Genomic DNA, 12,965 nt, shown 5'->3' with positions numbered 1-12,965 from the left:
TCGAAACGCGACTCGTGTTTTTACTGAATTTTCTTTGTTACAGCTGTTTCACATTGTAAGGGTATAACCAACAAGTGTCGAAAAAACACATTGACTTAAATACGTCCATTTATTTTTTACCCAAACAGTTTCCCAATGCCCTCGCAAGGCGAAACAGCTATCACATAACTAAATAAATTCGGTAGAATCATAAATCTTCTGTTGGTTTATATGCATTGATTTATTAATGCATGAAACCAAAAACACATTGTACGTGGTTTCAATGCAATGACGGGTATGTCGCCCTATAATATAGTATATTATATTTTAAACCAAAATTGTGTAGATACTTCGGTAATTACATAGGAGATATGCAAATTCTGCAAATATGGGATGACATCAAACGGAACCTGCGAGTACCATAAGTCGGTATTTTAACTAAAAGTACAAACATATAAAAGTAAGCTTATTAGTATCAGTTTAACTATAATTAGAAATTATCTACACTAGTTGTGAGTCAAGGTCAAGAATAATTAGAAATGACTCGTGGGAATATATGCATTTTAATCAATGCACATTTATATTTTTTAGTTTATTTGTTGAAATAAATTATGGGAACTGGTATATTTTTCATGAAAATTTACGATTCATTTAGTAAATTATATAATTGTTAATTATATAAAAAAAATACTTTTACGATATAAACTACATGGGAAACTATTGTACGGCAAATTCGTTAGGTTGAAAAAAGGTCATTTATTGATACATTTTACAATGCACAGATACATTGCTTAATATCTCTGAATGCATTCTTAGATGCATTTTACACGACTTTTACCACACGATATGCAGCGTATAACGCACTACCGACATTACTAACCTGAAATATGAAACAAACATTGAACTCACAAAATATACGCAAAATACAGGTCAGAAGAACAATTGCAATATCAACAAAACAAGTAGTGTCGCAAATATAAACAAAAACAACGCATAGATCAGAAACGCATAATTATCCACGCAATAAAAGCAATCGGATCGCATATTACAGAAAACAGGAGAGCAAAATGAATTCCACGGATGATATTACTTCCGGCCTCAAACAACTATCGTTCTTTTATGTATTAATTTTTAATCAAACACAGATTTTTTGAGTCTACTAAGTTGTATTTTATTAACAAAAAAACACATAAAAAAATTATAATGTGACAATTGTTTCGCCTTGTTAGGGCATTATCAAACGAATGTGAAGATCAAATGGACTACGGTCCTTATGTAGCTATACAATTGTAAGTGACAGTTTTAATACACTACACTACGTCGTTCTACAACTATTGGGCAGTGATTACAACTAGTATCTCGGATTACTATCTAGCGATGAGCCGCGAACTATCTAGCGATACGGTCAAGTCGCGAAGGAAGTAAGAACACGATAAAATTGGATCGGAGTGCGCCCATTTGATCGTGATCGTACCTGGCAGCGTTAGAAGAGGAAAGTGGTCGGCTTACCTGCGGAATCTGAATCTCCTGCTTGATGAGGGGCATGTTCGGGTAGGAGGACCCGGCGCAGTAGCCGCCCAGGCCCACCTCCCCGCGCAGGGTCTGCACGGCCAGCTGCCTCTGGCGCATCATCTGCAGCTTGCGCGCGCGGTCCCGCTTGTACATGGGCCCGAACTTGTTGCGCCCGCCGCGCATCCTGTCGGCGCGCACGGCTGAAACACAACACACTCGTCACACGGCGCGAAGCTGGCTCATTACACTGGGACACATACTGGGGCGGAGGGAGGAACTTTAACATATTATCAGATCCGGGTGTAATCGAGCCACCCTTCGTTCAACTCCGAAAGCATCCTACAAAAATTCAGCGCGCCAAATTTACGCCTTCTCTTTAGTGCCTTCAATTTCTAAGGAAATTATCTATTTATTGTAACTGCAGACGGTAGAATTCCATATTGAATTGTTGGGTAATATATCCAAAATAAAAAAAGGTTTTAGTTGGATTGAATTCTACATTTATTTATGTAAATCTTAATACGTGACGCGTTCCGTTTTCTTAGGAGAATTCAATACAAAAACCTTGTTTTATTTTGTATATATTACTTAACAATTCGAAATTATCTATATCGACTAAGGAATACTTAGAATATTGTATCGATTAGACACAATACCATAAATCTAGAGTTACTATCCAGGGGCTTTGGTAACCTTCTGAGGAACTTTTAAATCGCAAAAACAGAACACACTATTTGTTGCGGTAAACCGCTCATCGGCGATATTTCGCTTGAAGCGACAAAAAAGGCTCTGCGGATGGCAGAGTTACCCTTCAACTGCTCAATCGCCTTGATTAAAAGCTGTGTGGGTCCAAGCCACAATGATTATGTCGAAATATTTTAATAACATGAGAGAAATACACAGGAACATAAGTAACACACAAGTATCGATTGATTACAGAAACTATTTTAGTAACTAAATATAATTATTAAAATGTCAAAAAAAAACAATTAAAAAATAATGTCTGAGAGCAGTGGATAGGTTAGCTAAATAAAAAAAAGCTCCATATAAAAGGAATATTCTTTGATAAAAAATAAGCTGTTAAGAATGTTTAACTAAATATTGATTTGTAGAAGAAAAATTAATAATTAAATCACGTTATTTAGATATACCTGAAAATCCTGCACGTGTTATGAAATTGGGATATCAGATATGTACCGATTTAATAAATAATAAAATAACAAATCAGCTTTCGTATTTGAATAACTAAGATATAAGTACTATGTAAATGATGACAACGTCAGCTGAAAAAAAAACATGTCGCGGTTGCATCAGGTTAATTATTTGGCTAATTGGCAACAGAGTTAAAGTAAATATAACAGAATCAGGACAAATCGCTACCCCCATATTGTATGGGTACATGACCTATAAATCTAGACGTGAATATATCGCATTAAGAATAGTAGTACATATCTGTTTTGCTTTGCAAGGAGAAGATGGAACAAAAAATGAAAAGGTTTTTTTGTCGTATTTAATTTTTTTGAAATAAAGTTTTTGACAATGTGAATGTAGTTTTTCCATTACTGGCAATATAGATCACACGTTTTTAGGGTTAATACTATTTCCTTCTCCCGACATCACAATCATCGTGTTCAGTGTCATCCTCGACCTGAAGATAGTAGCCGAAACATCTAGAGGGGATCACAGATTAACCCAAAAACTTGTGTCCTTTATATATATATATATATATATATATATATATATATATATATATATATATAAATATAATATATATATTATTTAGTTTTTTGAATACCATTATGATATTAGTACTGTTTATCGCTCACTCCTTTCAAGAACGTCATAAATAAAAAATCGCCAATTTTCAGTTGTGCATGTTTTCAGAATGCCCAGAAAATGTACTATATCCCAGCAAAAGTGACATATTTTTAACTTAGTATTTATCCACTACAGGACAGATAATGTTGTTTTTGAATTTTGAAGAAAAGGCATTGTTTAATTATTTTTATAAATATACTAAATATTTTTCAAATGGAGAAAAAACCTTCAGGTTTTACCTAAAAAGATCTGTTGCACAGTAAAAACTTCGATAAGTGTCTTGATGTTTATTTTTAATATATTGTGTTATATTTTTAAACTTTAAAAACGTTCTCCTGAAAAATCAAGTTTTTTGATTTATGACGTTCTTGAAAGGAGTGAGCGATATGTCAGAAATGGTCACATATCGGAATATGGCGTTAGTTGAAAGTTATGATAAGAGATAGCAAAGCTTACACCAATAGCCACAACCTGACATAACGTCGATTTCGTTACACACTACACACTACACACGAGTAATGAAAATCAAACATAAAAATTAAAACACTTCACTTTAACGTTATTACACATCAAGCAACTAATATTGAAGTTAATCCCTTGAAAAAGGTGCCAAAACAAAATATGTGCCACAAAATATCGTCATTATTATCGATCTCATTTGTTCAGTTGCACGAATACTGAACACATAAAGAAGAATCACTATATTTTCATGTTCAGGGAAGGTATTCATTACACGAGGAAAACGGAAATGATTGATTCACAATCTCCGACCGGATAGCCTTCTATTCAAGAATAGGTATATTAACAAAAATTAAAATTACTTATTTATTAATTCAATGTTTTTATAAACACTGTAATACAACTGCAAAAGTCTAATCTAAGTCTAAACTACCCAAGTGCGCATCTACTACATAGGAGTCACGTGGCACATGCTGTAAGGCAGATATATCTGAAGTGGGCGGCGCGCTATATCTCACGAAGAACGAGTTGTCACCTAGGCCGATAAATACGTACAACAATCTAGAAATTAATTTACAGGGCACAGACAAACAAGGAATACATTTAACATAACACTCAACTTAAGCGGAGTCAACAAAGGAGACACATTTGCACAAAGTCTCCGAAATCCCCTCCTCCTTCCGACTCGCTGGCTACATCTAGTGGATCGCAGGTAGAAAACAAGTGGCAGAGCGCTTCATCAAACGGAATGACTTCTGCGATGGCAGAAGAATACTAAGTTGGCGCATTTTCAATAAACAACGTTCAAGTAGAAGACCGAGCCACGAAATTAGGACCGTGGAAATCGAGTAGTTGTCCTAGACCCGCGGTCAAGGAGGTCCGACTCCACGTATTGAACTTCTGGGAGTTACAAGAAAACTACGCTTGAAACGCACTCGATTTCACTAATAATTTGTTTAATATTTAATATTTAAGTGGATTTTAGGAACATATTGTAGGATTATTGCGTCAGTATTCCTAGTTTTAACCGCCAGTATTTTATTGAACATTATTACAATTATTCAAAATATTCGTACTTAAACGGTAGCAAAGGATGTGCTCCATGGCTTTGGGAATATTTTCTTGGTGAAGTAAGCCAGTTACGTCGTTGAAGTAGACGGACGTCGTAAATATAATGTTCAGAACGTGAAATGAACAAGCAAATAAACGGTCTAAAAATGGCATGAAAGCTTAATAAGATTTTCGGCATACAGAATAATGTCCTTAAACTGGGAGTTGTCGACTCCTGACCGCTTAGCCGGCGAGGCTTCGCCGCATATCAACTTTCCTTCGTCCTTGGAACATGTTGCATAATACGATCGGTATGCGTCTGCAATTTAACAAACCAAACTCGAGAATATTTAACTTAAAAGTGTGTTCTATTATAAAACGAGATACGCTTTTCCGCCGCAATAGGGTAGAAATGAAGTTGCAATTCTCGCATGTGGTTCACTTTCGGAATCACAATGCAATCGAGCGTTCGGATTGGTACCATGCTGTTATCCTAGAAGCGCGAAACGTTGTTATAAATGTTAATTATTTATTCTCGTGGACACAATTCATTTAACAAATCTGCAAATAATAATCGCGAATTTAGCGTTTTACCGGCCGATTTTTGGTAATAACAATCACAAGATTGCGCGTAGTAATAAACAGTTGGTTCGTACATAATTGTTGATCGTGTCATATTTGCAATTGCTCGATAACTGCAACGTGGTCACCGACGGATTCCTGATTTGGTGTAATTTCCTTAACAGACGCGGATTGAGCGTTCGTGACAATGATTGCTGGTCGCCTATCGGTTGTCGACTCGCGAGCGTCGAGATCTCAATCCCTTCGTCGCTCTAGTAGTGGTGCAGGACAGTTCTGCGAATAATCATTATCCGTATAAGGCGAGACGTGTAGCGAATTAATTGTTGGTCACGCGCACGCGAATACGGCAAAACTAAAAATAACACGCCAACTGCAGCAAACACGAACGGAGTATGCCCCACCAGTATCCGGCACTCACTCGAGGGTTATTTATGATTCACAACTAATTTAGATTCAATTGCTAATATATGTTTTTTGACCGAACGATTATCATCAAATGCTGAAATATTATATACAAAATTTTATACTAATATCCAAATCAATTATAAATTTTATACTAATATCCAAAATACTAATATACAAAATTTTATACTAAGATGTATGATAGATATGCGAATAGTGAAATAAGGAAGGAATGCAAAGATGAGATAAGCATTATCGATAAAATTAAGAAAGGTGTGTTGAGATGGTTTGGACATGTGGAACGAATGAGTGAAGAAAGAACGGTAAAACAAATTTATGAGGCGAATGTTAGTGGGAAAAGAAGCAGAGGAAGACCGAGAAAAACATGGCACGATCAGGTATGCCAAATACTTGAAAGTGGTCAGGTTAAGAGTCGTAACAATCGGCGGGTATGTATGAGGAGATGCATGAACGTGGAAGAGGCGAAGAATGTCTGCAAGGACAGAGTGGTGTGGCGCTCTATTCTCTCTGCCTACCCCTGCGGTGAAGCGGCGTGATGGTTAGTTAGTTAGTTTTTTTTTTATACTAATATCCGCTGGTCACCTTATTCATTTCTGGAAGTTGTTAAATCACACAGGAAAGAGCTCGCTAATGGGGGGTATTTCCTATCTTTGTAATAAAATACGAATTATTTGAATGAAAACTGACGAAAAGATGCTGATCCAAGGTGAGGTTATCCGTTTGGTGAGGTTATCCTCACCATTCCAATGATTCCCTATATCACTGAAGCTGGACAGCGAGAGACGTATTAATTGCTATTTTTGTGGGTTGGGTGAAAATCCGCATAGAAATTTAGCAAATCGCATCGATAGATGATCCAAGCAATAGTAGAGTTACATACTAAAATAAACCAAAAAATCATAAGTAGGCATCAAATCTCCCGATGTCCTCTACTAGGTATTTAAAAGTATTATTTCGAGTCTAAAAATTCAAATTCAAATACTATGAAAAATAACATAACATATTTGTGTTTAAAACGTATAAAATAGAATAAAAAAAGAATCCGATCACGACTAGTAACCGGATACAGTGACGATTACAGATATGGAATGAAATATGTAGGAAATTGAAATTTTCACCGATTATGGTACTAATACAGAAAAAAAGTATAATAAAAATATTCCTGTTAAATTACGTGTTCTATTTTTCAATATATATAGATTTTTTTAAAAAATATTTTATTCTCTGTCCACAATTATTTTACCTCTTTTTTTAAAAAAAAAAAAAATTAATTAAAATATAAATAATTAAAAAAGAATAGAGGTAAAATATGTGTGAACAGAGTGTAGTTACGAGAATCACGAGTGTTTTGACATTTCAAGGGGTAAAACAATATATTTTTATCTAATATTCCTCATGAATATTGAAAAATTTTATTATTGAAACAGTCACTGTGAAACTGATATTTGAAGGACGAAATTGTAGAGAGAGCGCAGAAATAACAAAGTTTTTCAAAATTCAAACTATATAAATATTTTTAAAGGTGTCTCAACTTGATATAAAACATGAAACAAGATGGGAGGCTGGGATAACGACGTGGCATTTACATCATCTTTCATATTCAAAGAATGATAGATGTTTCATATAAAGTAGAGACATATCATCCGCAGGGTGAATAATCTAATGTCTGATATAATAAATAATGATAATATAATTAAAAGTAATGTTAAATGTATAAGAGAAAATGATCAGGTTTTCGGATGGCAGATTTTTATAAATTATATTTTGTTCTGATTACGGAAGTGAATAAAGTGGTGTCTCATTGTAGTTCATTTAATGATGCGCTTGAAAATTACAAACAGGACTTTACTAATAAATAAATATCGCAGTAATTCTCAGCAAACATGTATCAGTACTAATTATACATAAAACGACGATGTCTTTCCGTGTATTAATTTGTATTAAGGCCCAGTATTCGTTAAGTTGTAACATCATTTTCTCTATATCCAGGTAAAATTTTACTTAATATTTGCCCTGTGAAGTTATCATATCGATAAAAAAAAGTATTGTGTAGATGTATATATTGTAATATATGCTTGCAAATTATTTAACCTAGTTATAGGGGAAAATATGTAATGGTATTATTAACTTTGTAAAAGTTTTGTACTGACATTTCTTGGTGGAACTGCATATTATGGAATAAAATAACAACTATGTAATTTCTTCCACATGAATTTTATTTGACCAGCAACCGGTTATTGCATCTAATACATTTCAAAACGCTTGCTAAGTGTGGAATAGCTTTTATATGTTATAATAAAAACTAACAAATTATAAAAAAAATGCTCCTTATTAATACGCACAATGCATCGTTGCATTGTCTTAAGGCCGAGAAAATATTCGTTAAATAGCAACTTAATTTTCTTAATCCAGGTAACAGTTTTTTTTTTATTTAGACACTGTTTGGCATTAAAAAAATAGTTATTCTTCGAAATAAATCTGGTTTTGAAAGAAAAGAGTTATTGATACGTTCGGCTCTATGCATTGCCGGAAGCCAACTGAGATTTATTTATGCGAGTTTGGCCTTAATATTTTATAGGTTCACTTTTGCATGTTTACAGGATAAGAAAAAGTTGAAAGTAAAATAATAATTATTTAACAAAACAACAAGTAAATTTAATTCGCCCGTGGACGATTTTTCAACTGGTTAGAGGTACATTGAACATTCATGTATTTTTATGAAGTATTAAAATCGCAAGTTGCCGTAGATGCATTTCATTTTAGAAATAAGTAATAAAATAGTACGTATTATTTACGCACAACACGTGTTATAAAATGGGGTCGTATTGAATTCATAAGGAGCAATTTGTCCAGGACTGACATAATTCAATATAATAGGTAATATAAAAAGTCTGGGTGGTTTTTTGTCACTAGATGATGTTGATGCCCCTATATCAGGCAACACTGACCCGATTATTTTAAATGAAGATGTGCTTAAAAGGGGAAATTTAAATCTACAATTTTGAAAGAAAAAAATGCGTCGCGTTTGCATTAAAAATAAGTAATTTACACTCCAATGCTTATTTCATTGTGTGTATTTTACGCTGGACTTTTTCAAAAATTAAAAAAGAAAGATTTAAATTGGAAACAGAATGTGCGAAAGATGGATAGATAGAAAAAACGACAAGACGAATAAGACAAAGAAATGAGTTATGTGACAAATATTGATTGATATTGAATCCATTGTGTCTATGTATTGTTGTATCTTTTGTATTGTTTTTAGGGATCAACCTTATTAATTTATTATTAGCTATATGTATATATATATATATATATATATATATATATATATATATATATATATATATATATATATATATATATATATATATATATATATATGTATATATATATATATATATATATATATGTATATATATATATTTATATATATATATATATATATATATATATATATATATATATATATATATATATATATATATATATATATATATATATATATATATATATATATATATATATATATATATATATATATATACTTTAATTTTTAAGTCACGTAAACTAAATATGCTATAAATGCTTGTATATAGTAGGCAAGGAGAATTTTCTAAAGCAAGTAAAATTATTTAAAAAAAAAATACATTGGACTAGTATCTAGGGGCGATTATGATGTTCACGTCACATCTCGACCCCGGGATTTCGAAGGAGTCGAATGTCTGTATAGTGTAAGTAGTCTGTGCGACACTAAAACGAACCGACACAAAAGCACAAAGATACCTATCGATCTATATTTTCTTCAATTTTGCAGTAAGGATGTCCACTAGTCTATTTTTCTCAATTAGTCCGCTAGAGGGATGAACAACATAAAACACTAAACGAAGAAAAGAGATAGATAGATGATAGTACTTGTACTCGTATAAAAATTGAAGCGCGATTACTTTTACGTCGTATACCACAAAAATAAATCCAGTGCGGAAGCAAATGCGGACGCTTATTTTGTACATTATAATCGCCCCCTGAAGCGGGACTTCGACCTCATGTTATTACTGACTAATATAACACTGCGTCAATCCGATGCAGTGCTTTGTCCACTAAGATAATGTGTGGTAATAAACTGTGTGATAAGGATTAGATGAAAAATAATGTATTTTATTTATTTATATTGCAGATTGCAATGTTGAATTGAATTATGGCTAGAGAAGATATTTTCTGACAAAGTAATTTTTTAAAAGCAATAGAAATTCACAGAAAGTTGCATAAAAAATGAGTTTCGTGAGACGTATAATGTAAAATATGGTAGTAAGTAATTTTTTGAGAATTCCTGATAATTTCAGGTATTCCCTATCCTATCCATTGGCTGAAAAAAAACAAAGCTCCCCGCTTGAATTAGTTAGCCAAGTTCTTGGTCATAAATATTGAATAGAGTCGATGCGGAGGGATTTATTTTTAGTTTCTGGTAGCAATAGGTAGGATATCAATAAAAACGTAATCACTGTTGAAACGAAAAAAATATGAGCATAAAAAAGTTCACATATTCTATCACACACTTTACCTGCGAATATTAATGGATTGACATTTTATTTATTTCAGAGTACATTCAATTCTTATTTTTTTTGCGGTTTATATATTTTATAAGAATGATACAAGATTTTCCCCTGAAAAATATAGTATTCAAAATTATTGTTAATAAACTGTATCTCAATGTAGTAATCACTCAGCAGCATAGAAACCAAAAAGCACGGGAATATCTTGTAACATATTGTAATAAACAATGTTGGCAATTTAAATCGCACAATTTAACGCACAAAATGCAAAACAAATCATTTTCTGTTGGTACTAAAACAAAGTAATTTGACATTTCTTGGTGGAACTGCATTTTATAGAATAAAATAACAACTATGAAACTTTTTCCCTATTATTTTTGACATCTCATCAAAGATGAAAAAGAATATGGAAGTCTGGGCATTAACGAGGCTGACGACTGTCATAGGCTGGTTTAAGTAATCACTTTACACACGTGTAACATTCACCAATTCTACCCATTATTCATTGATTCTAACCACACTATTCAAATTCTTGGATGTTCAATATATATGAACCAATTTCGAAACGTTGTTCTTGAATCATTAGAACTTCACTAGAGACATCTATTGTTGAGATTAAAAGAAGCTTTTTTATTTTTTTTTTACACTCAAAACTTTTTCCACATTAATTTTATTTGACCATCAACCGGATTTCGTCGTAACCGACATCATCAGACTGGTGATCCAGTGTGGACATTACAAATGTGGAAAAAGTTACATAGTTGTTATTTTATTCTATGAAGTCATAAAATGTGCAATAGTTTTTTCAAGCAATTTTATATTACACTTTCACAAAAATAAAAAAATAAAACAGTATCGCGCATATTTTAAAGGTTACATATCAGAATTTTTTAAGTGACTTTACTTTGGTAACAGCAGGCGAATGGAATAGAGAAGGTAGAGCGAGATCATGTTATTACGAAGTGACTAAAAAAAATATTTTACTTTGATATCAGACATCCATCGGGGGTTGGAAAAGGGAATATATTTATAGATAGTTTTTAAACTGATCTATACCTACATAGATAGTTAATATACAGTAGCGAGCAGTCAAATCTTTACAGTCAGAAATTATAAGATTTTATTAGATAATATTTTTTGTTGTTGTGATTTCTTGATAGATTTTCAGTCCAAATTATTAAACAGCACTGATTTACAAAAAAAGTGTCTTTTTAGTGACCAATTTTTTTTTCACAATTTTTTAGTAAATTTGTAGATTTTCGATTTTTTCGCACAAAAATTAAAAATCCTCATATAATTTTAAAAATCACATATTTATTTCAAATAAAATTACAAAGGTACATAACACAAACAATTATCAAAAACCAACGAAATCAGTGTTTTGTTGTTCCTCCCTTTTTTATTACTACTGCTTCAATACGTTTAGGCATGAATTTCACCAAATATTCTATGTAATCTTTTTTTAAGAAAAATTTTCAAACTTTTCCGATAATGTTTTCAATGTTTTCCTTTGACGAAGGCTTCATTTTATTTATTCAGATTGTAATTTTATCTTAAATAAATATGGGGTTTTTAAAATTAAATGAGCATTTTTTATTTTTGTGCTATAAAATCGAAAATCTACAAATTAACTAAAAAAATATGAAAAAAATTTTTGGTTACTAAATTGGCACTTTTTTGTGATAAATATTTTAAAAGCAAAAGTGTTGCTTAATAATTTAGACTGAAAAGCTATAAAAAATCACAACAACTAAAAATATTATGTAAAAAAATTATAATTTCTGACTGGAAAGATTTGACTGCTCGCTACTGTAAGTTTGTTAGGTTATTGCTAACATTTATTTGAAATTTTCAAAGATGGTATTAATTTACTTTTGAAAACATTCCATGGTGACTTTTGAAATTTTCAAAATACCTAATAAAACACACGTCACCTTTTTCGAAATTTATCACATGTATAATATAGTTTACCTTCAAACATATCACAATATAAAATTTTTGATCTCTCCACCTACGTAGGTACCCAATGTTACGGTAATGTCTTGAGCGATTGGCGTAAACTAATAATTCTAGAGATAAAGTGATATTGTCTTATAGCGATATGTATTCGAGCGTGTAATGATTCGATGTGTTATAATACAGTCGAAGCGTTAATTTAATCCGATGTATACTAAAATAAAAACAAAATTACACATGTTCCGTATCTGGATCTTATTTTAGTGACGTGTGGTGCAATTGTTTTTATTATTCTTTATTGGCAAAACCCAAGGATGCGACATTAAGTGTACGGGGGGCGGTGGATGAGGGTCTCGCAGGATCGAAGGACAAACTGTCCTTGTGGACAAATACAGGCGGACATTTTATAAATTATTAAATAAAGAGAAATATGTGTTTTTATTGTTAGCAAAAATATTTGAATTTCATACTATTTTTGTGAGCCTGGGCGGCTCATTAAAAACAGCAATCAGGACAATACAAGAAGAAGGTATACATTTTTATGGATCATCAGAAGAAATATTCAACGGATTTAAAATAAAAAATATTGTTCACTGACAAATGAAATTAATGAAAAATTATGATAAACAAGACATG

At 32.1% G+C, this 12,965-nt stretch overlaps 1 protein-coding gene across 1 annotated transcript in view; it reads right to left on the bottom strand.

Annotated features, from left to right (window-relative positions):
- Positions 1–12,965, bottom strand: part of ftz-f1 (ftz transcription factor 1) — a 199,651-nt gene that overhangs the window by 18,193 nt on the left and 168,493 nt on the right. Inside the window, exon 4 of the mRNA XM_088264221.1 lies at positions 1,489–1,691. Coding sequence (XP_088120347.1) covers positions 1,489–1,691 — 203 coding nt within the window. The remainder of the gene's footprint in view (positions 1–1,488; positions 1,692–12,965) is intronic.

The sequence above is a fragment of the Brachycentrus maculatus genome, unplaced genomic scaffold (assembly GCF_059751285.1).
Source record: "Brachycentrus maculatus isolate JH-2025_06_01 unplaced genomic scaffold, ASM5975128v1 h1tg000221l, whole genome shotgun sequence".
Taxonomy (NCBI): Eukaryota; Metazoa; Arthropoda; class Insecta; order Trichoptera; family Brachycentridae; genus Brachycentrus; species Brachycentrus maculatus.
This window is presented reverse-complemented; position numbering and strand designations above follow the sequence as displayed.